Here is a 26,247-nt window from a genome sequence, read left to right on the forward strand (position 1 = left end):
GGTTAAAATCACGGTTTGCGATTTAAAATGCATTTTTTTTATAACATGAAAAAAAAAAAAAAAAAAAAAAAAATAAATATATATATATATATATATATATATATATATATATATATATATATATATATATATGAACACCCAGTTTGTTTTGCTAGTTTTGGCATTTTGTGCTTATATGACTAATAATAATTAATATGATTATTATTATTGCTAAATAAAAATATTAAACAAAATAATAATTATTATTGCATTATATAATAGTATTATTGTAATAACACTTTCATTATTAAAAGTAAAAAAAAAAGTATTGAAGAATAAATATAACATTATAAAAATAAAAGTAAAAATAATATATATTTTTTTACAAAAATCTGCTCATAATTTATTATAAAAGTCTAAGGATTTATTATAAAATATTATTAAGATAAAAATCTGTATGCAAAATAAAAAATAAACAAACAAAAAAAAAATATAAAAATACATACACTGCCCTTCAAAAGTTTGGAAACGCCCTAGAAAAGTGGGGTTTTGGACAATATTGGCATGAATCCTTTTTAATTTGTGATAATTTTGCACTGATAAGGCACAACACAAACTACAAAAACAAATTTTATTACATAAACAGTTTATACATAGAAAAAACTTACATTTTCGATGCATCAATATATCCAGCATTAGCAGCTATCTGACCTAAACTGGGTTCTGATTGGTTCCTTGTATTCTAAACTTAATTGGCAATCAATTGTTGAAGCTATTAAGGTGTGCTGACCCAAAGATCTTTTACAAACCTGGGCCAAGATTCAACCAGTAACCAGCATCACAGCATGTCTGACTTTGACATGTATATATTGCCATTATTATGTAATCAAAATGAAAATTATTATTGCTGGTGTTCAATGATAATGTCAAGTTACTGTAATGTATTTGCACCAAAAAAAACGATCAGGATTTATGCTGATATCGTCCAAAACCACACTTTGTCAGGGGTGTTTCCCAACTTTTGGAGGGCAGTGTATAAAGTTCTTAAGAGAGAAGTATTATTTTCCTACTTTTTTTACCCAAAATAGGATGGACTGAGCATTGCTAAGCACTAAACACGCCAGTTTCATTCATACTGGAAGCCAGAGGGCGCTCTCACATATGCCTCACAGACAGTGTTGCCAAGTCTGTAATTTTCCCGCAGAATTGGGCTACTTTAACACTGTTGCCACGGGTTGTTTTTCATGTCCGCGGGTTGAAGCGACTCCAAATAACATGATATTTACCCCCCTGGAACGTGAATTTTACCACTGAAACACGATTGGGCAAGTTTTTTTGCAGCAATTTGGCATGTTTTGTTTTGAAAACCTGGCAACCCTGATCACAGAAGTAATAACTTATGATTTCCGGAAAATCCCTAATAGAGCTATCGCTGTCGCTGAATAAAAAGATGATAGAAATGCTTCGATTAAACATGTCTGCCACAATATATGATGTATCTGACTTCTTCAAGTCTTCTCGGGTATTTTCATAATAATAAAGTATATTAATAATTCAATGCTTATCGACATGTCACTGTATAGAATACTGTAAAATAACATATTGTCTGAAGCACATCAGCTCACAGAAGGAAGTTATTTGAACACATGACTGACATTATGAAGCGAGTTCAGAGTAAAAACATGTTTGGGAAGATGTTTGATGTGTGTCGCTTTTTCACATGCATTTATTACTGATCACAGAGCCATATTTAATAAAAAAAAGCACTAAGCCAAATCGCCATTTCAGTTTAACTTTGAGTCGTGCAGCCCTATGGATTCAGCGGTGCAGACGGTGTGTGAGCGTCTCTGTTGTGTGTGTGTGTGTCAGTTCCGGGTGAATGAGTTTGGGGTCCTGGAGGTCATAACGGACGAGATGGAGGAGGAGAGGGGCAAGAAAGCTCACGCCACCACCACATGGAGCGTCCCCACGGCTCAAGAGGGTAAACGCACAATAATACACTCGCGTTTGGTGTTCAGTGCCCCTTCCCTAAGCCCCGCCCCCTCGGCTACTGTCTCTAACTCGGACGAGTTTTACACAACAACATCCCACGGCTGCAGATTCACTACATTGAAATGAGCGGATGTTATCCTCAAGTGGGCTGGAATGAATTGTGAGATTTTTATCTGCTAAATTACACAGAAATGGGATTAAAAATGGCACAGACTCAAAGTCAGATGCTTCTCACAGTCTCTGGAAAGAGAAAAGCATAATTTGACAGCGATTACAGCTGATCATGAACACGTTCACTACGGTTCTGTGAAATCTCCAGTTATTCTCACAATATACACGACACCTGACTCATTACATACATGATATTTCAAGTACAAACATTAAAACAGGAACCTGGAAGTGCACTAAGGGTGTGTTCACACCTGTAGTTCGGTTCATTTGGTTCTTTTGGTCCGGACCAAAACAGAAAATGAGTCCAGGATCGCTTTGCAAACCTACAGATACAAAACAAAAATCAGCTTTTATGGCACACATGATCATTCTGTCCTGTTTTAGGGTCATATTGTGTGACATCACGTCCTGTTTATGGTTAATTTAGATGCCTTTCGTTTGGAAGCGAGTCTCGGTCCACTTGTTTGGTTCAGATGACAGCGTTCACACTTAATGAAATGGACTGACAGAGCAATCTGTGTGAACACAAGCTTAAAGTGCAAAATAATATAACTGCTAACCTGCAATTATTCTCTTAAAGTGCTGCTTCTATCTGATTTAACCAATGCAAATTAGTGTTGTCAGGAAAAATGAATGTATTTAGGTTGATTCAGTGATGTTAAATAATATTTTTGACTTAAAACTATGGAGTCAAATTAATGCCTTAAAGTTTTGCACAAAAATAAAGTTTTGCAAAACAAAAAAAAAGAATTGAGCAATAAAAAAAATGTTTTGCAAACAAAAATAAAGAATTGCAAAGGAAAAATAAAGTATTGAGCGGAAAAAAATAAGTTTTGCAAACAAAAATAATAAATTGCAAAATAAAATAACGTAGTGCAAAAATAAAAATATAATCAATTACAAAAATCAATGACAGCTGTAATCCTAGTTTATCTTTGCCACATATTTTTCATGCTCAAACCTACTAAATCATTTGCAACGCTCATTTTATTCTGCGTTTCAGTCAAGCGTGCGCTCACGACACCGGTTTTCCTTTGCGCTGCACTTTTCTGTGCGGTTCTCTTTATGGCACTGGTTTGACGTGGGGGTGGAGTCAAGAACCGGGGGCACGCCCCCGCGAAACACGTCATCGGCAGGAGACGCAGATCGCAACAGAACAGATCAAGCATAGAGACAGAGCGCATTTATTATAATCTGAAAACCACGCCCACCGGGGGAAAAACAATCCAACCGTCTTTACTTTATTTTTCCTTTCCAATTCTTTATTTTTGTTTGCAAAACATTTTTTTTATTGCTCAATTAATTTTTTTGTTTTGCAAAACTTTATTTTTGTGCAAAACTTTAAGGCATTAATTTGACTTTTTAGATTTAAGATGTTATGTGTTTTTCAGTGTATAAGTATGATGTTAAATTCACATAAAGAAAACTAAGAAGTATATTTGCAGCATAAAAATGATCAAAATAGCAGTTTACTGAGAATACCCTAGTGAAAAAATACTAAAAGCTAAGTATACTACACATACATTTACATATTTATATACAGTACAGTCCAAAAGTTTGGAACCACTAAGATTTTTAATGTTTTCAAAAGAAGTTTCGTCTGCTCACCAAGGCTACATTTATTTAATTAAAAATACAGTAAAAAACAGTAATATTGTGAAATATTATTACAGTTTAAAATAACTGTGTACTATTTAAATATATTTGACAAAGTAATTTATTCCTGTGATCAAAGCTGAATTTTCAGCATCGTTACTCCAGTCTTCAGTGTCACATGATCCTTCAGAAATCATTCTAATATGCTGATTTGCTGCTCAAGAAACATTTATGATTATTTTCAATGTTGAAAACAGTTGTGTACTTTTTTTTTCAGGATTCCTTGATGAATAGAAAGTTCAAAAGAACAGCATTTATCTGAAATACAAAGCTTCTGTAGCATTATACACTACCGTTCAAAAGTTTGGGGTCAGTAAGAATTTTTATTTTTATTTTTTTGAAAAGAAATTAAAGAAATGAATACTTTTATTCAGCAAGGATGCATGAAATCAATCAAAAGTGGCAGTAAAGACATTTATAATGTTACAAAAGATTAGATTTCAGATAAACACTGTTCTTTTGAACTTTCTATTCATCAAATAATCCTGAAAAAAAATATTGTACACAAATATTTTGTACAATTGTACACATTAAATGTTTCTTGAGCAGCAAATCAGCATATTAGAATGATTTCTGAAGGATCATGTGACACTGAAGACTGGAGTAATGATGCTGAAAATTCAGCTTTGCATCACAGGAATAAATTACTTTGTCAAATATATTTAAATAGAAAACAGTTATTTTAAATTGTAATAATATTTCACAATATTACTGTTTTTTACTGTATTTTTAATTAAATAAATGTAGCCTTGGTGAGCAGACGAAACTTCTTTTAAAAACATTAAAAATCTTAGTGGTTCCAAACTTTTGGACTGGACTGTACTTAATAAAAATACCCTGCAATTGTACTTTTGGTATAGTAAACTGGTATACTTAAAGTCTGCTAATTTTGTACTTTAATTGCGCATTAATAGTGCTGAGGTCCAACTAAAGATATACTGAAGGATAAAGTGGAACTACTGCAACTATTGCACTTTAAATATCTAATATACAAAGATCATACAATCCTTATTAATAGTGATATTAAAACACTTTTTAGGCATAATATTAGGAATTGTACATTGTGCAATAAAGAAAAACTCCAAATAAAGTCCAAATATCAGTAAGTCTTAATTTAATGTTAATGGATTTGAAGTATACTTAATATGAAATAAATGCATTTTAAATAGATTTTGGTGTATTTTTTTGCTATACTTAATAAAAAATCATACTTCATTTAGTAGTGTATGAAAATACTTAAACTAAAAGTGTGATGAAGTGTATAAACAAACAGTATAGCCATACTACTAGTATATTCATATTAGTTTACTCACTACATAAAGCATACTTGGAAAATATTCTTGAACTTTACTTAATGTTAGGCTCGGTCAGTCAGTTGTGATGTGATTGATTTCCCTGCAGGATGATTGTGAAGTTTCTCTGTGTTGTCTTGATTTTCCTCAGCTCTGACTGAGCCGCCCGTCTCGAAGGAGGAGACGTCGTGGGCCCAGCGCGGCCTGGTGTGTGTGCGCTGTAACAGGAAGGGCTCCGTGGTGGACTTCCTGTCTAATGGACTTCACTGCAGTGAGCGCTGTCTGCAGCAGGAGCAGCAGGAGTAAGTCGAGCATCACTGTTACTGCAGATCACACTTAAGGACTTAAAACCAGACTTAAAAACCGTTCTCAATGTTAAAGAATGGCAGAATGGTCAGAACTATGATGAGAACGACACAACTTTCCAGCTGTTCAACGATAAAAACATCGACAACCAATCGGATTCCATTTAATTGGAGCATTTAAAGTGTGCAGTGTGCGCTCGTAATAAACAGAGCAATATTGTCCGCAGGTGTGGACGCTGATTTAGTTATAGTTATGATTATCGCTCTTGGTGTGAATGTGCTGAAACCTCCAGCACTGCGTATTAAAGTTGTGCTCCAAATTAATACTCTCAAAATGGTCATTCCTAAAGTATTTATGTCGAAATGTTACAATGAATCAAACGTCTGAAAAAATTATTATTACGTTTACTATCTTTAATATCAACACCGTCTAACAAGACCTCTTTTTTAAACGTTGATCGCTCAAGAGATTCACTGATGTCTTGCAGAAGTCTCACAAAACCTGCTGGTATTGCATCAAATACGATGATATATTCTCTATACAGAATGCCTGTAAAATTCAGTATATGTAAATAAGTAGCCCTTGTCATTTATCAATTGTGAGACCATTAAAATACCATTTTTAAACCAGTTGTTATAGAAAATTGATTTATTCTTATATTTAAAATGTAGAATACAATAACATTACGATGCATATGTCACAGTTTGATTTATTTATTTCATACGGACAATGCATGTTAATGGAACATAAGTATAAAATACAAGTTGGATTATAGCAGCATTGCTAATTTACATCCGTACACACAAGGACACGTACTCAAATATACATAAAAAAGACAAATTGCCCAAACACATTGTTTTAAAAAACCCTAGTAAAATGTTCACACATCTGATTCGACAGTTTAAAGGTGATCTTATTGAAGCTATTCCAATAATTACTCCCTATTACAGACAATACTTTTTGTCCAGAAGTTGTTTGTCTATATGGCTCCTCACAATCCCCTCTAATGATAGACCAATGACACAGCCTGTCTATAAATTCATTTAACGAATGTGGGTCAAGCCCTTGCCAGAACTTACAAATGAAACAAGCATATTTTAAGTTTTTAAAATTTTCAAAACTCAATAAACTCAATAAATTGTCATGTAAAATGAAAGAGTTGTTTTTATCCAAAACTTTTACAGCTCCCTTATAAAGTGATTTTATTATCTTAAGAGTTATGCCACCTATAAATCATCAACTAATAAAACAATATTCAATATGTGAAAAAAAAGCATCAAAAAAGCAGCACCAACTGTCAAAAATGGCTTAAAATATGCTTAAAATGATTTAAATTAAATTTTACAATATTCAACAACTTTTTTACATAACTTTTAAAAGTTAAAATCCAAAATAAAGCCAAAATATGTAAACTCGTTAACAATGTCAAGCTCCTCCCCTCTCAGGAACACATGTCATCTCTGCTAACTGTTTTGTAAACATCAAACACACGGTTTTCTTTGTATTCAGTAATAAACCTGATTTAGTGAGCCAATCCTGAACACTGGTCATAGCAGAGGTCAAAGTAAACGAATATCTTAACCTGTTAACTGTCACGGGCCCACTGGTGGGCCCACAGCCATTACATATTTAAAACAGTAATATTCTATACTAAACCTAAACTAATCTTGACAAACTATATATCATTTGAAAGCTTAGAATTGGTGACTGATTTTCAAAATAAATTACAGGAGAGCAGTAATTTATCAATTTGCAACAAGCATATTTTCATACTCATAAGGCATGTTCAGACCTTTATTTTGAAATAGCGATGAACATGAAAAATCATTAAAGATTGGTTGAAACATGTTTGTTTTCATGCCAAGAGTTCAAAAGATAACATCCATTCAATTTTTTGAGAAAAAAGGTCTGAAAATGTTTTTAATAGAAAAAAAAAAATACATTTATGATTGTGGCGGCGATCTGTAACCCACAAACATGTTATTTTTATGTTTATTAGAGGCTGAATTCATATAAAATTCTGCCAAACTTCCCATACTACTTCTATATAGGATGTCTACTTCATAAATTGTATGAAAATAATGGAAATATATGGTTCAGATCACTCAAACCATATATGGAAATGGAGGCGCCTTTATATGGTCAGTAATGGAGCTTGGGTGTCATCTAGTGAAAAAGTGTGGTACTGCGCCCAAACAAAATCTTACTGAAAGGTCATTTTTTGAGATATCAACCTGAAATTTGGAACACAACTTGTTCAGATTTTTGGCTTTGATTTCCTTGCAGTTTTAGAGTAAAACTTGTTTTGTAAAATATATATTTTATAAAAAATATAAAATATTATATTTTTACATTTTACATTTTCATAAACTTAAACTTCTATAACTTTGTTACACTTACATAAGTTATTTCACTTCTACAATAATCTGCCAAATTTCATCTTTAAAACAAGACCAACCTTATGTCTATACTCCAAAGTATTCTTGAATTACAACCATTTAAGTTTGTATAGTGCATTTTCTTGTCTAAGAAAAAAAGTGGGGGTGACAGTTAACAGGTTAAACATCACTACATCATCTGCAGACATCTGAACATTTACATCTTTACATACTTCAGGTAAATCATTCATTTAAAGTGAAAATAAAAATGGTCCCAAGATAGAGCCTTGTGGAACCCCTTTGGGGCAAACAAGAAGATTTAGTACCATCATCAGGGTTGCCAGGTTTTCCCAACAAAACCCTCCCAATTGCTTCTCAAAACTAGCCCAATTGCATTTCAGGGGGTCCCACGGTAAAAAATCGCGTTTCAGGGGCTAAATATCAAGTTTTTTGGGGTCGATTCAACCGGCGGACATGAAAAACAACCCGCGGCAACAGTGTAAAAGTAGCCCAATTCTGCAGGAAAACTGCGGGCTTGGCAACACTGACCATCATTGTTTCCTATTTAAAAGATATGATTTTATCCAAAGTGTTGCCTTTTCAGAAAAATTAACATTTGTTAATTTAGATAAAAGAAACTGGTGTCAAATATCTTCTTAAGATCTAAAAAAAACAACAAAATAAAAAACAAAAACACTCTTATCTAGTAAGCCTTTTAACTTTTTCAACAAACATACAGTTAGCTGATTCTGTTGAATAATTACTACGATATCCAGCTCTAATATTGCCTCATATTAAAAAAAAAAAACATGTAAAATAATATGCAGTATTATTTAATGATAAATATTTCAGACAGTAGCATGCTGAGTTATAGTCACATGACCTTGTTATTACAGTAAGTGGCATTCAGTTAGGTTGGAAATATAACAGTTAGTGTTTTAGTCTACTCCTGTGTAAAATCATCCTGAAATTTGCAGCTCTGATCAAATGAGTCAAGAGGGAAATTACAGGCAATATGGCTTCCGGAACATTTATTCATGAAAAGGAAGGTCATCTTGAGTGCATTGCATTGTTGTACAAACAAGATTCCCACAGTCATGGAAAACCTCGAAATGTCAGGGAAATTTGAAAGTCATGGAAATATTCCACGGCAAGTCAACTCGATAACATCTGTTTGTGAGTTCAGGGAAGCGCTCACTGAACTGAGAGATGTTGTTGAAGCTGAGAGCGCTTTCTCGTGTGGCGTATGGTGGCTCGGAGAGTCAGATCATCCGTCGAGCGGCATTCAGATCTTTTTTTCTGTTTAGTTAGAAAAAAAGTTGCTCACAAATCACTTTTTTGCAAAAATTGATTCCTGGCATAGATGGAAATCTGCCCTGTAAACCCAGTGGGATTTCTCCCTGCAATCACAAACAACCGGAGAAGTCACGGAGCGTCAGAATGAGCAGGAGCCCTGCTGCAGTATTTCACAGTGTTCTCAGCCATTAGAGGTCATGCAGTGATTTAGTGTTTTTAGGCATGAAGTCAAATTCCCATAACCGTGATAAAGACACATGTTTGGTAATGCTACCTACTGTACTTTACCAGAGTATTTTTTGCATGCATACAATTTTCACAATGTGCATCGCATACATAATGCATGCTTTCTTCACTTTACATGCGTTTCTGTTGCTGTAACGCTCGTCATGTTGTGTTTTTCCAGTCAGATGTAGAAAGCTTCAAGATTATTTGCTGTGAGCTTAACTTAGAGCCGCCTGGCACTTGTGGGATGAATGTATTTTTTGCTGTCTGTTCTTAAACATAGGCCTGGAGGAGGTTTCAGACAGTCTTTCAGTTGGTTTATTTATACATTTATATATTAATACACTTAGAAAGCTTTAAGCTTCGGTTACACCAAACATGTAACACTGTTATCCCTTAAATATAGACTGCTGTATATCCTTTCATTAAAGGGTTAGTTCACCCAAAAATGAAAATAATGTCATTTATTACTCGCCCTCATGTCGTTCCACACCCGTAAGACCTTCGTTCATATTCAGAACACAAATTAAGATATTTTTGATGAAATCCGATGGCTCAGTGAGGCCTGAGCAATGACATTTCCTCTCTCAAGATCCATTAATGTACTAAAAACATATTTAAATCAGTTCATGTGAGTACAGTGGTTCAATATTAATATTATAAAGTGCGCCAAAAAACCCAAAATAACGACTTATTTAGTGATGGCCGAATTCAAAACACTGCTTCAGGAAGCTTCAGAGCGTTATGAATCAGCGTGTCGAATCATGATTCGGATCACCAAAGTCACGTGATTTCAGCAGTTTGACACGCGATCCGAATCATGATTGGACACAAAAGATTCATAACGCTCTGAAGCTTCCTGAAGCAGTGTTTTGAAATCGGCCATCACTATATAAGTCGTTATTTTGTTTTTTTGGTGCACTTTATAATATTAATATTGAACCACTGTACTCACATGAACTGATTTAAATATGTTTTTAGTACATTAATGGATCTTGAGAGAGGAAATGTCATTGCTCAGGCCTCACTGAGCCATCGGATTTCATCAAAAATATCTTAATTTGTGTTCTGAATATGAACGAAGGTCTTACGGGTGTGGAACGACATGAGGGCGAGTAATAAATGACATTATTTTCATTTTTGGGTGAACTAACCCTTTAACCGAGACGTTATTATTAGGACTAAAATAAGTTAAAATGATACTTATTGAGGATTTATGGAAGAATTCATACTTGAATTAAGAGAAATTTTGCTTATTTGTATGCTTTTTTAGCACCAAATTTACTGAAGGAATTTCATGCAAATCAGGTAATGCACAAAATAAAATTAACAACACGATTAGTGCTTGCACGGCACAAGACTACCACAGTACCACAAAAAAAGTATTGCTGAACACCTCTGTGTGTGTTAGTGCAGTCAGCGTGTTAAAATGCTGAAAATTCATCTGAATACATTTACTATTTCTTCATCATTTGGTGAATTCCTGCTCTGTGTATTCATACATCTATCTTGAGCAGAATTCTGTAATCAGCTTCACTGATAAGATCCAGGATTTTGTGGTCTTGCGTTTGTGATGTATTGCATAGATTGATATAGAGCTACTCAGGCTAAGAGTTATTTAATTTCAGAGAATCATTTAGAATATGATTCACAAGTCAGTAATGTTTCACAGAACTGCTGTTTCGTTCTCTAGCAAAAGTGTGTTAATAAATCACTGTCACTGAGTTACATTACAAAGAAAAAGTTTAATGAAAAATATTACAATTAAAATGTTAAAATATTTTTTTCTGACACAAAAATACGTTATTAAACAGAGATATTTATCACATTTGTGGTAGAGCTGGTGCAACTGTTGGCAAAAAATCAGAACGTGTATATACTGTCTTAAGAAAGAGGCCACAGGATGTTGTGAAAGGGGTTTTCCGGTTCTCACACACTCTTAACCTGAGAATGAATGCAAAGTTATTGAATGAGACAACTCTGTGTGAGATAAACATCACATGTGTAATGAAGACGAGCACTATACCACAGACACTACACACACACAGATGATGTTATGAGATTATTTTGAACATTATTTTCGTATACTTGATATCTGCAGGACATGTCTCAGATCAAACAGTGTTATTCAGACTAAAGTAGCTCAGCTTCTATACATTCAAAACATCTAATAAAGTTAAAACATTTAATAAAGTAGTTTTTAAAAATAGCAGTTTTATATGATGCTGCTGTAATGTTCCTATGGTTGACTCACAGGGAGCTGAAGAGAGAAAGCTCCAGGACGAACGGAGAGCTGCTCGGGAGGAAGAGATCCCGCCTGCCGGAGAGACCGCTGAAGACGTGGACAGCTCCATAGAGGTCGCTGAGGAGGACGACGAGGACTATGTCAGTTTACTTCTTCCATTTTAAAAGTCTCAGTGTTTTTATAGAGAGTGATGTGAGGGTAGGAGAGAGAGAGAGGTCATTGTGTTAACATTTTAACCGTGTATAAAACAAGTTATCATAATGTAAACATGTACCTGTTAATACACAGTTTGCGGTACTCACACACAGTACTTTGTGCAGTCAGTATTAGGCCGATGATGAAAAACAGCTTATTTTTTTCCATTTCCAACATGAAATGACTGAAAAAGATGTCAGGGTGAAGTGTGTTTCTGTTCTGTGAGCCACTGCTGGTGAATAAGCAGATTTCACTCTAGATTCCTGTTTTGATGTGTGTAACAGGAAGAGAAAGAAAGCAGGCGACCAGCACGCGGGGCTACGAGAGGCCGCAGGAAACGCCGAGGAGACGCAGCGCTGCTCAGATACAGTGAGACACACACACACACACACTCGCTTATGGGCAGCAGATGGCATTGATACTTCCAGGTGAGAGTCACGTGTGCTCTATGACACCTGTGATTGATTGTTTCCCATGATGCAGCGGTTCCATATGGGGGCAAGAAGAAGGCGTGGTGTTGGGCCTCGTACCTGGAGCAGGAGAGAGCCATCGCTGCTCCAAGTAAACTGTTCAAAGAGGTGAGACAACACACGCTCGTAGCCGATGTCACTATTATGAAAGGAAATGACCTTTTGATTGCACTTTCACACACACATAAATATGTAAATAAACTCACACCCAGCTGGAAAAAATGTTTTAAGAATGTTCTACCAATACAGAAAACGTGAAAAAGGACAAACTATTAATTTACTTTCTCTGCAAGCATGTGAAGAAACGAGCTGCTCAGATTTCACTTCCCTTGTGACGTAGGAAGGGGATCTTATTATAATATTAACGCCCCTTAATCTGCATGTTTCCATGCACAGTTCCACGCTTTTCACAAGCAACAGCGGTGTACCAGTTCTGACGCCATGGCATAAGTTGGATCAAAGCATGCTAACTGTTCTGTCATTGGCTGCACAGACGAGCACTGAACACTATTTAGAGTCTCGTTAGCTTGGATAGCCTGAAAGTTGACCCTGACAAGCTCGAATGCTAAAAAGGGAGCGTTTCTGTCCGAGCGATATTTTGGAAACAATATTAGAGCATTCACAGCATTTGAGAGCAATCATAAACATTGTATGACACTGATTGGTGAACAGGTACGCTATGTATAGTGGGCGTCCATACGGGTTTCGCACAAAAGATGAACATGACGGCACATGCTAGTGGATGAGTTGAATCAACTCCACAGCAACTACATCAATTTATCCACTAACCATTCAGAAACGTCTAAAAGTTGTAACTTCTTCCTGAGTCTCTCCATCAGTGTCGACTCCGGTTTGAACAATGTAAGGCTGAACACTTTCGTCATTTTGGCTGCGTGAGATTCTCCAGCTTTGTTGTTGTTGAGCTGTTAAAGCTCCGCCCTCTTCTGGAAAGGGGGCGGGAGCAGCAGCTCATTTGCATTTAAAGGGACACACACAAAAACGGTGTGTTTTTGCTCACACTCAAATTTGACAAGCTATAATAAATGATCTGTGGGGGATTTTGAGCTGAAACTTCACACACACATTCTGGGAGACTTATTACATTTCATCAAAAGGGCATTATAGGTCCCCTTTAAAAAAATAAAAAACGGCCTCTGGGCTTCTTCCCTGTGTACCACAGCATTAGCAGGCGTTATGCTTTTTTTGCTAAACTTGCAGGCTTGTCTTCAAGTGACCAACTGTCACTTCCTGCTTGTACAACGGCAGCAAGCACAATGACAAAACAAAGTTCTTCAAAACAAGAGTCAGAGAAAATGACACATTTTTATATTTAGGAAGAAACTATCTGCGAATTCAGATACTAGTAACACTTCTGTGGATATAACAGACATCAGAGCGTCTCAAGTGAACAAAAAAACAAAAACACTGCACTGTGAAGCTCTGAAGCTGGGTGTTTTTCAGCTGTCTAAAAACACTTTGGTGGACACACAGCTTAAGGCTGCAACATATTTTCTGAATAGTTTCTGAATGCACTGTACCAGAATGATCAGTCATCTGTATTAGTGAACATTTGTGTGCTGGTGCATCTGTATAAGGAGTGTGTGTGTGTGTGTGTGTGTGTGTGTGTGCAGTATCAGTCATTACCGCAGTGTAAGAATGGCTTCAGGGTTGGCATGAGACTGGAGGGTATCGACCCTGAACACCCGTCCATGTACTGCGTCCTCACCATCGCTGAGGTAACGACAAATCCTGGCCATGTCAATGTTGTTTTAAAGTCACGTTACTTTTCACAGAATCACTTTCATCCGTCGTTCAGTTGACTTGTGCATATTTTCAGGTGTTGGGACATCGAATCAGACTGCATTTTGACAAATACTCAGACTGCTATGACTTCTGGATAAATTCCAACTCTCCTGACATCCACCCTGTGGGATGGTGTGAGAAAACCGGACACAAGTTGTATCCACCGAAAGGCAAGAGACACCCAGAATTCAATCCAAGTGTTCCAAGTCAGAATAAATCCCATGATTCCAACATAGCAGAAAACAAAAGATGCTCTTGTTACTTTATCTTGGAATTTAGGTCAGGAAAGATGTTTTTGAATTAGTCCTAAATATGTTATTTTTTTTTTTTCAGTGCTTTCTCTTGTTCTTGAACTAGTATTAGGGTTTTGATATTCTGATCATTGTCACATGACCTGTGTTTGTGTGTCTGTAGGGATGAAGGATGAAGAGTTTAGCTGGTCCTCCTACATCAAACTAAATAAAATACAGACGGCACCCAAAGCCCTCTTTCATAATCAGAACATGGTGAGTGAGTGTGTCACATGACTCCAGATGAAGCCTCATGACATTTATCTAATTTCCCCCTAGATGGCGCTGTTTCACTTCATTTAGTAAAGCACTTACACTAGGCCAAGTTAAAAACAATGAACTTTTACCTTACATTAAACACTTCTTATATTATTTAACAGTAATTTGTCACAGCTGAAACTGAAACAGAATGTTCAATTAGAACCGATTTTAACATCAGGATTTGATTGAAGATAATAGATATTATTTAATAACATTGTCATTTATAAGTAGGAGCAAGTGATTACAGTTGAACTGATGTGTTGGTTGTGTTTTTCAGACGGTGACGCCGTCAGGGTTTAGGGTTGGTATGAAGTTGGAGGCCATCGATAAGAAGAATCCCTCGTTCATCTGCGTTGCCACGGTTACCGACATGGTGGATAGTCGATTCCTGGTGCACTTTGACAACTGGGATGAAAGTTATGACTACTGGTAAATTCACAGCGACGTGTCTTTGAATTAGTATGTTTATGCGAGGCTCCTGCTGTGCTTTTATCTTTGAAAAGGAGATAATTTTATGACAATGTATTTTTATCAAAACATGCACTAACTTGCTTAAAGCAAATGCACAAAAACCTTTAAGAAAGACATTGCTTATGCATTTATATGACCACATTAATGCTTTTTAAGAGCTGATTCTTGAAATTCTAACCCTAAACCAGTAAGTTATAGTTACTCACTATCCCTAAAGCAGGATATTATTCCAGTCATTCATACAATTGAAATTCTGCTAATATCACTCAGTTTGGGCATTTCTCTTAATTTAACCACATAACCACCACAATCACTCAGAGCTATACAAAAATATTAATAATTCAGGACATTTCGCTTTCATTCTGTCTATTGTCTTTAAAAAAACAAAAACATTTCTATGGTTTTTCCCATAACAGAGTTATCACTTTTGAACCAATATAAGGGTGAACATAATGAAAAGTATGGAGAAACTTGTATCTTTTGAAACCCTGTGGTGCAAAAACAACATGAAAACATCATATTTTAATTTTAATGAAAGCATAATTTGGGTAGAGTTAATTTTTTATTCTATGTAACTCCTGCAAACATATGAATTGGCTGAAATTCTGATGAAATTGATGAAACTGAACAGGCTAAAATCTATCAAATGGCAAAGTTGAGTGTCTTGCTAATTATCAGTCATAAGTCATGAGGACACAAATGGGGCACATTCTCATTCTTAGAAGTGACCCAGTTATTCTGTGTGTGTGTGTGTGTGTGTGTGTGTGTGTAGAGCAGGCAGAATGCTTTTAACTGCTCATCAATTACTCAGGAGGAGGAGGATTGAACCACCGGCACAAACTCTCTCCTGTCTGACTGTGTCTTCAGCTCAGTTCAGATCAGATCTGACAGCTCTGTGCTCTGAGCCAGTAAACAGCACGTCTTCTCCGAGCATTATGGGCCCACAACTCTTCCCAAACATCTCATCCTCACATATGTTTCAGTTTATTCAAACACAGTTTGAATAGTTCAGAAGAAACTGTTTTGGCACATAATTCTGTTATCCCATCATACCATCAGATGTTAGTGGCCGTGAGCGATCTGATAACAGATTGTTAGATCACTCATTCTCAACTAGCTTGCTTCAGGACCAAGTAGAAACCCAACAGTCATTGCCACTAATGTTTATCCTACAAAACAACAACAAAATGCCCTAAAATCCAACACTGAAATTTATTGAAGCAATTGAAAAGCACCAACAGCATTTAAATCACGTAAATGATGGTTCTGTCTAAAGAAATATGAAGTAAACATGTGTAAATAGCAATATTTCTCCTAATGTGCTCACTTTTAGACTAAACGCCCTAATGAATGTTGTTCAGCTGCACAATGTGAACACAAATAACCTGGAGCAGGTATGGAATGGATGCGTCTCGTTATCCTATTGGAATCGATTAATTACACACACCGATCAGCATAACATTATGAGCACTGACAGCTGAAGTGAATAACACTGATCATCTCTTCATCACGGCACCTGTTAGTGGGTGGATATATTAGGCAGCAAGTGAATGTTTTGTCCTCAAAGTTGATGTTAGAAGCAGGAAAAATGGGCAAGCGTAAGGATTTGAGCGAGTTTGACAAGGACCAAATTGTGATGCTAGAGACTGGATCAGAGCATCTCCAAAACTGCAGCTCTTGTGGGGTGTTCCCGGTCTGCAGTGGTCGAATCGAGCATCTGTGGGATGTGCTGAACAAACCAGTCCAATCCATGGAGGCTCCACCTCACAACTTACAGGACTTAAAGGATCTGCTGCTAACATCTTGGTGTCAGATACCACAGCACACCTTCAGGGGTCTAGAGGAGTCCATGCCTCCACGGGTCAGGGTGATCATAATGTTATGCCTGATTGGTGTCTATTTTAAAATTACTGTCACCGCAACTGTTTTTATGATAAACAGTGGTCAAATATGGAAGCTAGAGTCCTAATTCCCTCTTATGATACACAGTTTGTCAGGATTGAATAGGGATGTCATGCAGTGAATGTAAATAACAGTGATCTGGGGCTGCTGGCCGTCTGTGCATGTTAAGAGGTTCATATTAACCACAGAAGCATGACAAAATGCAATTTTTGATGGTTTAATGCTCTCACGAGACAATAACTCACTGGAAAAGAAGTATTTGTGATGCCTACATTTAATGGAGACAGTCTTTCACATCAGCAACAAGAGTCACATTTCTCTTTTTGTTGCTCTCTTAACTCCACATGATTGTGTGGTTATTATTTATCATCATTATTTTGTAAATTATTTTTTGGTTCGTGACTCACCAGTGCAGACGGAATGCAATGCATTTTTTTTTTATTACAAAAATACGATTTTTTCCCCCAAAATGTATATTTAAAGAGCTCAATTTTAATGAAGAAAAAAATGAATTCAGAATGTTTCACTTTTTTTTCATAATGCATGAAATTTTGCACTTGTGTATTTCTTCTTTCCTGCAGGTGTGATGCAACAAGTCCTTATATTCATCCGGTTGGCTGGTGTCAGGAGAACGGCAGAACGCTCACCACTCCTCCAGGTGATGAAACTCTCTGACATCACACTCAACACGGTTATCACATATCATTTTTTAAAAAATCAACATTTGTTTTTTTCCCTCAAATATATTCAGATTAGAAACACTTTTATGCAACTGCTTCAGAAGTGCTAGAACGAGCTCGAAGAAGTTGTAGTTTTGAAGCTCATTAAAGATGCAAGGAGATGTTAGGATGTTGTGCTGGTTTAGATCTTCACAGAGTGTCTTCAGAGGGATCACAGCGTGTTTATACTGACCGGACCTCTGCAGGGATTCATATAGTACAATCACACAGTCATATGTTGACTCTTATCACACAGCTCTCTGGAATACTGGATTCTGATTGACCAGTCACAGCAGTCAGCAATGAAATATTAAATGATTCAAAATGAGCGAAAATTGAGTACCAGTAGAGTTCTGGTGTTGTGCAAGATTTCGATCCTCCTGGAGAAACCCAACGCATTGTGAATGATGTAATCCCTACACTCTCTGAATACTCTGAATGTTTTGGAATTCATTACTACAGTAATTGTTGTATTTAACATATTTTCCTATTTGATTATATCATGCTGCGTTCAAGCCATCTCATAATTACCATAATTGCAAGATGGCAACCCGTGACATTCTACTCGGATCCGTTCACATCCTCGGGCTGGGAATTATGCGTTTCTATGGCAACACTATCAATGACAAAATGAATTTGCAGTGGTCAGTGGGTACAAGTCAGAGCTCTTGTGTACATTGTAATTACGAGTTCTACAAGGACATGGACGCTTTCGCTTTCAGAATTTCGTAATTACGGTGAATTCCAACATTGATGGAATTCACAACAGCAATGAAGGAAGACTGCATATGTAACTAGATTGAACCATTTGTAGAAAAACTTTGATGTTGGCTTGACAAAGCCGTATGAAAGTTTGAAAGTTTTATAGACTTTAAATTTAATGAAGCGGAAAGAGAAAGAAAGACATTGCTAGCATGATTAACATGTTTAACACATTGTTAGCATGAATTAGCATGTTGATAACCTGTTTTACCACATTGTTAACATGACTTAACACTTTACTAGCAGGAATTAGAATGGTAAAAGCATTATTTAACATTTGGTTAGCATGAATTAGCATTTTGTTAGCATGTTGATAACATGAATTACCCTTTTACTAGCATGCATGTTTCTAGTATGTTTTACCATGTTTGTTAGAATGAATTAGCATGGTATTAGCATGTTTTAGCATACATTAACATTAATTAGCATGTTGCTAGCATTATTTAGCATGCTGCTAGCATGTTTTACCAAGTTGTTAGCCTGAATTAGTATGTTTTAGCTTGTTAGCATTGATTTAGCTTTTTGCTAGCATGTTTTGCCATGTTGTTAACATGAATTAACATGTTTTGCTAGGATGTTTTAGCACATTGCTAGCATGAATTAGCATTTTGCTAGCATGATTTAGCATTTTGTTAACATGTTGTTATCAGGAATTAACATTTTCCTGCTACCATTATGTAACGTTATCATTTTTTAAGATATTGTTAACATGTTTTAACATGTTGATAGCATGAATTATCATGCTGTTAACAGGTTTTAACATGCTTCTAACATGAATTATTATAATGTTACTAGCATGATTTAACATGTTAGCTAACATGTTTTAGGATGTTGTTAACATGTTTAACAAGCTGCTAGCCTGATTTATCATGTTGATACCATGAATTATCATGTTGTTATCATGTTTTAACATTTGGCTGCATTAATTAGCATGTTCCTGGCACGTTGTAGCATTCTGATAGCATGAATTAGCATTTTGCTAGCATGTTTTAGCACATTGATAACATGAATTAGCATGTTGTTAGCATGTTTAACACATTGATGGCATGTTTTAGCATTTTGTTGTTGACATGAATTAGCATGTTTTAGCATGTTGCTAGCATGTTTAACACATTGATAGCAGTAATTAGCATGTTTTGCTAGCTAGCATGTTTTAGCATTTTGCTAACATAAATTAGCATGTTAACATTTTTAGCACATTGATGGCATGTTTTAGCACGTTGCTAGCATGAATTAGCATGTTGCTAGCATGTTTAACACATTGATAGCATTAATTAGCATGTTGCTAGCATAAATTAGCATGTTGCTAGCACGTTTTAGCATTAATTAGCATTCTGTCCTAGGATAGTCATTAAGCTTTGCAAGTGACAGACAGCTTAAATACTCTATAAGTCTTATTGTACAACAGTTTTGATCCCTCAATGAAAGTCTGTGGGACTTTTTCATAGTTTTGATTGTAGGTCGGATCAGTTGGAGAAGATACAGCACATTGAGTCAGATCAGTCTGAAGGTCTGAGCCGAGTTTGGTGGTTGAAGCTTGAAAGCTTTAGGAGGAGACCCTGTTTAAGTTGTAGTTTCATCAGAAGAAGAAGAAGGAGCATGAATAGTAGATCGTTATATTGTCTTTGTCAAAGCAACACAATGACTTCATCCCTCCTCTCTCTGTGCTGCAGGATACCCTGATGAGAAGAACTTCTCCTGGGAGAAATACTTGGCAGAGACCAGCTCATTACCAGCTCCTGCTCGAGCCTTTAAAGTGGTGAGTGTGTATGTGTGTGTGTGTGTGTGTGTGTGTGTGTGTGTGTGTTGCCAAACATCACCAGCTCCTCCGAGAGACCCCTGGCTCTGAGTGGTGTCATGCTGAAACATCTGTCTGAACAAGTCTCTCTCTCTCTCTCTCTTCAGAAACCTCCTCACAGTTTTCAGCCGAATATGAAGTTGGAGGTGGTCGACAAGAGGAATCCTGTCCTGATCCGAGTGGCCACAGTGGTTGATACGGATGACCATCGTCTCCGGGTGAGAAACCTCACATGATTAAACATCCTGGAGCTATTTTACAGATTGTGCCCTACAGAGGGACTGAACATGATCTGCTCCCTTTGGACCAGAGCGTTCCTCGTCATGTATCTTCATCACTCTAATAATGGGTGAGGATGGAGTGCTGATTCAGCTCACGGGCGATCCCGTGACCGCGTCTGATCTCTCCGCCGTCTGTTTGGGAGTTTAGAAGCAATCAGGATGAGTCATCCGTGCTTTCCCGTGGGCTGGAGGGAAGCTTTGCTCCATATAGAAACATGATCTGTCAGTCCTCCGGCGCACTGATGGAGCAGAAAACGCATGTTCTTCATGCACACGAGTGTGTGTAATATGTGGAGATTTTTGCGGTTGTTATTTTCTGGTCGTCACTTCTCCGCTGAATGAGTCAATTCAACATCATGATTCATGACAGCATTGGATTCGATTCACAATACTGAAAAATGACTCAACTGGTGATGCGTGTATTTTTGGGAAACTATTTTTCACTCCACACAAATCATTTAAATTTAAATCAAACATAAATTATAGTGCACTCATTATAATCGTGTCACCCGTGACTAATGAAAAGAGCTTTACAAATAAACTTATTCAGCACTAATCCAAATATGTACATTTTGCGTGCTTGACGTTAATATGTTTTGCTTTGGAATATAAGTCACAGCATGGTTCAGAGGATTTAAAAAAAAAAAAAAAAGGGATTTATATTCTGTAAAATATGCTAATTTATTGGTAAACTAGCAGAACTGCAGGGTTTTTCAAAATGTTCAGAGCAAGACTCAGTTTATTCTGGCTAGGCCAAGAACAATTCACGGCTGTTCACACTGAGTGAGCAACAAAACCACTTGAAGTCGTTCATTTTTAATGAGTGTTGGCTTTGAGAGTTGGTTTGAGGCAACATGAGCGACCGAGCGATGCGAACGTTCACTTCTGACTAATGTGCCATGAGTGTGCAGACATTATTCCTGTCTGTTATTCATCAGTAAGACATTACAACACGCTTCATTTTATTTAAAGAGGTCATGAACTGTGTTGTTTTATTGTTTTATAATGTTTCCTGGGGTGCACTTATAATGTTAGTATGTTTTTACATCAAAAATTGTCATAATTCAGAAATAAAAGGCATTTTAGCCTCTGATTTGAGCGCTCTGTTTTAAGGGGCGTGTCTGCTGTGAGACTTCAGTGTAAACGCCCACTGCTGTGATTGGCTGACATCTTTGCATATGAAATAGCTGAGTATTACTCTCTCGAAAACTTTTATTATGTTTTTACTATTACAGCTCTCAAGGTTCACTAATCGTGAAAAGTACTGCATACATTTAGATCTATAGCATTATATTTAGATCGTGGCATGAAAGGTTGCAGTGATGAACATTGTAGCCGATCACAGACATGTTGTTGAGCTCATGAAAGCAGTGATCTTGTCATTCTGCACACTAACGAATGCTTTCATCATAACTAACAATGTAAACACGATGTAAATAAGAGATTTGTTGAATAAAACGGGAGTTTTGGTGCGAGTCCAGAACTCAGTCACTGATAAACTCTGTTTGATTGACAGCTCCAGCGATTGTAAAGGGAGCGTTCTTTGATCGCTGTTTAAATAACAGATTATTTTCATCCTACTAAGAGAAACAAGGTGAAGTTGAGCGTTTAGTCACTGGTTTGATTTACTGACACACAGACAAAGATCATCTGACTGTACATGAATCATTAATATCAGATCAGGCATTAGAATGAACACAGTTACTGACATGTTGTTGCATTACTGTCGAGTTCAGATCGTAAAAGTCTGTTTGCACTGAAATGCGATTGATTTACCAAAGAATCCACAGTGAAATGAACCGAACACAAATAAATAAAGCTCAACTGAGACATTCACATTGATGAAAATAAATAACCATATTCCTGCATTAGGATCCTTTGAAAGGTAATGTTATTTTAGTCCTGTATCGCTCTTCTCTCCTCCTCATCTCACTGACACACCAGTGGGCGGGGCTAACGATGCAATGATGAAGTAGGCGTTGATTTCTTCTGTGGAGGCGGAGTTTCACTATCTATAGACACATTCCAGGATCAGTCGTTCTCTGGGTCTGGTGTCAATAAAAGCTCTTAATGGACTAACAAGGAATGTTGAAAATTATTTTAATATGCAAAACTGTTACCCAATCACAGCTGTGGGCGTTTCTTCCAACTCTTGAATGAGACATGTCCATCAAAACTGAGTGATTGAAAGAGAGGGTCAAAAACAGAAGAGAAAATGGCTTATTACTTCAAAATCAGGGTGTTTTTTGATGTAAAAATAACATTATAAATGGATTTCAGAGAATATAATACATTTTTTAAATGCAGTTCATGACCCCTTTAATTATTACCAAAAAATAAAATGGATTTCATAGGGCCCTGAGAATCTGCCGTAACCGTTGGAGTGTAATTGCACTTGTTGGTTCCAAGGGGGCAGCAGAATCCACACACATCACTGACACTGACTGAGAGAAGTAACAGATGTCTGTCTCACACTCACAGAGAGCTGTCAGATCTCACTCTCACACCCATCATTCGTGATCCTCCACAGAGAGAGAGAAGACTTTCGCCCTTCAGTCTTTCTCTTACACGCACAATCAATACTTGGTTTACACGAGTCCGTCTTGTTCCCGTGTTAAAGCCGTATAGTGCACGACCTCCACCTCCAGCCCTGCTCTCTCTCATCACCTGTGTTCGCTGACATTCACCGCGGCTCCGGTGCCGTGAACTGGATGGATTTGTTGGATTCCCACTGTGTTTCAAAATCCTCCATCAATATTTCCTGAAGCAGCTGTAATCGACTTTGAGGAAAAAGACCTTTACGTCCAAGTCTTTGATGGTTCTCTGAAACGCCCTCGACTCTCCCACAGGACAGAGACGAGAGGTTTTGATTTTTTTTGGCATGTCTTACTCAAAACCCTTACAGTGTATCTGTGGACACTTGGATAGTTTAAATAGCTTAAATAGTCTTAAATCCAGGCTGTATAAAACTAAAAGATCTAAAATCTTAGATACCCTGAATTGCATAGAGTTAAGCCTGATAATATTTTTTAAGTCTAAACTTTAAAACCACCATTGAACACCACAGAATGAGTAGATCTTGAGCATCAAACCCTAAAGATACAGAAAATGTACAATAAAAAGTAAAAAAAAAAGTGCAGTGTGAACCAGAGTTATTATCTCTGATTAAAACTAAAACCATAAACTAATTACTTGAAATAAAATAAACATTAACTGAAATAAAATATAAAAAAAACATATTTTAATTCAGCTAGTTGCCAAGCCAACATGTCTCATGTTGTATTTCATTTTAAAGTAAAATACAAAAATAACTTAAACTACAAACTTAAGAACTATATAGACAAATCTAACAAAAACACAATAAAATTACTAAAACTTTAACCCTCTGAACCCCTTCATTTTTGACACAATGCGTGACTGAATTTTATATATATATATATATATATATATATATATATATATATATATATATATATATTTGAATATGTGAAATTGAATATATATACTTGAATTATATATATATATATATATATATATTTTTTTTTTTTTTTTTTTTTTTTTTTTTTTTTTAAATAATATTTTTGATTATTATTTAGAATTTTGAGGGGATTTTATGATACTATGCAATATTTATACAATTTTTATGAGTTATTTTTATCATTTGTCAATTAATGCAATATTTCAGATTAACATAGAGTGAAGGCCTTTAACATATTCAAATCATGTCCATGATTTTTGCATGTGTTCACATATCTAATGCAACAAAAGACACCAAGTTTCATCCCATTCCGATGAAGCCAAAAAATATAAAAATTGAAAACGTAAAATTTTTTTGGTCAGTTCTGACCGAAGAGGCCCTGAGTGTACTAAACTTAGGATAAAAACAGAAAATATAAAAATAAAATCTAATTAAAAATATTAACAAAATCTATAATGGTATCTCAATACTAAAATAACACTGGTGTGATCAAAGCCAGAGGGAAGCGAGATGTGGTTAAAGATATCATTGAATTCAGAATGATTTAGTCATGGATGAAGGTGTGGAAAAAGACTGGAAGGAGATTAAAAAGAGAGCAACTGATAAGAATGCAAATGAAACATTTCTTTATCTCAAACTGTCACGCAGTGAATCACAGTATCCAGTCTGGTCAGGATGGGCGGCACAAAGCCAGTCCACATGATGACTGTCAGCTGTGCAGTGAACACCACTAAAACACTGCTCGCCTTTAGCCCGTCCCTGTTCCTGCTCTCCGGCTGATTTCCCAGGAACTCGTTTTATCAAATTCCCGGAGACATGCTGTCATTTAAGGGCTGTTGCTCTTTTCTTCTCATTGTTGTGATCTCAGCAGCTCTTTTCAAAGAGTTCTGAGCATCTAAAACTCAATATGACCAGATCACCCTGCCAGCAGTCTGCGCTCTGCCAACGCTTCTTTAAGATTCCAGCTCGACGTTAACGTCTCTAGAGATGTGCTTTGCAATATGAAGATAATCTTCTCAAGGGACTTTGAAATGCTACTAGCCCGGCTGTTCCTGCTTTCATCCGAGTGCCGTGGGGTGTTTTGTGCCTCGTACAAGAATAGGATCTTTATTTATCACCACACATCCAGCTCTGTGGGCATTTGTAGTGAGTTTCAGGCAATGTCACCAGAGAAAGACACTGCAGGAGCAATTCCTCCTGGAGTAACCAAGTGCATTTATTAAGGGCATGATGTTGACAGCTCACGTGGGGATCAACCCCGACTAACTCACAGCCTTAACCACTACACCACAGCACACATGCTCTCCATCAAATACCTCACTTACTCTCACACATGTCTCTCAGATCTTGGGCACTTCAGGTGAATTTAAGCACCACTGCACTACAGACACTATCAAAGCAACTGCTGAAAGGATTTTCATTTTCAGTGTTTTTCCAGCTAACTAAACTTTGCTCTAAGAATGTTTGACTGATGTTTCCATTCTTGGTTATGTGAGCATTAAGGGAACATTCCATTTTACAAACATCATGGGAATGTTACCTTTGAATGCATTGTATGCATTTTTTTTTTTTTGCATTGTAAAAGAGTTGTGAACCTATCACACTGACCTGCATTGCTCTTTTTTAGGTTCATTTTGATGGCTGGACGGATGAATATGATTACTGGATTGATGCAGATAGCCCAGATATTCATCCTGCCGGCTGGTGCGCCAAAACTGGACATCCACTGCAGCCTCCAATCAGTGAGTACAGACATGTCACACACAACCATCGTCCTTCCCATGACACATGTTAAGCAGCAATACTATGAGGCCTTAATATTCCAGTGACAATATCTGTGCCACACCAGATGCTTCAAAATCAATCAAAAATTATAGCCTATCAGAAGAGTGTGTGGGCGGAGTTTCTTTGCAAGCACACTGCATTCACAAATCAATCAAAAATCACAGCCAATCAGAAGAGCGTGTGGGCGGAGTCTCTCTGCATGCACACTGCACTCGCAACCAAATCAATCCAAAATCACAGCCAATCAGAAGAGCATGTGGGCGGAGTTTCTCTGCAAGCACACTGCACTCTTGACCAAATCAATCCAAAATCACAGCCAATCAGAAGAGAGTGTGGGCGGAGTTTCTCTGCATGCACACTGCACTCTTGACCAAATCAATCCAAAATCACAGCCAATCAGAAGTTCTTGTGGGCGGAGTTTCTCTGCATGCACTGCACTCTTGACCAAATCAATCCAAAATCACAGCCAATCAGAAGAGCATGTGGGCGGAG

General features: G+C 36.7%; 1 protein-coding gene and 1 long non-coding RNA gene across 2 annotated transcripts in view; one reads left to right on the forward strand and one right to left on the reverse strand.

Moving 5' to 3' along the window:
• l3mbtl3 (L3MBTL histone methyl-lysine binding protein 3) overlaps positions 1–26,247 on the forward strand; it is a 54,539-nt gene that overhangs the window by 2,317 nt on the left and 25,975 nt on the right. The window contains 14 exon segments of the mRNA XM_048208203.1: positions 1,849–1,960; positions 5,242–5,392; positions 11,552–11,618; positions 11,621–11,680; positions 12,020–12,104; positions 12,219–12,313; positions 13,837–13,941; positions 14,043–14,178; positions 14,423–14,514; positions 14,837–14,988; positions 17,514–17,590; positions 20,087–20,172; positions 20,319–20,429; positions 25,598–25,712. Of these exon segments, the coding sequence (XP_048064160.1) occupies positions 1,849–1,960; positions 5,242–5,392; positions 11,552–11,618; positions 11,621–11,680; positions 12,020–12,104; positions 12,219–12,313; positions 13,837–13,941; positions 14,043–14,178; positions 14,423–14,514; positions 14,837–14,988; positions 17,514–17,590; positions 20,087–20,172; positions 20,319–20,429; positions 25,598–25,712 (1,444 nt within the window).
• LOC125278847 lies at positions 10,874–12,012 on the reverse strand. The gene is made up of 3 exons (XR_007187277.1): positions 11,815–12,012; positions 11,550–11,708; positions 10,874–11,239 (listed from the first exon to the last, which is right to left on the reverse strand). It is a non-coding gene; the product is annotated as an uncharacterized LOC125278847 (long non-coding RNA).

Source organism: Megalobrama amblycephala, linkage group LG11 (genome assembly GCF_018812025.1).
Source record: "Megalobrama amblycephala isolate DHTTF-2021 linkage group LG11, ASM1881202v1, whole genome shotgun sequence".
Lineage (NCBI taxonomy): Eukaryota > Metazoa > Chordata > Actinopteri > Cypriniformes > Xenocyprididae > Megalobrama > Megalobrama amblycephala.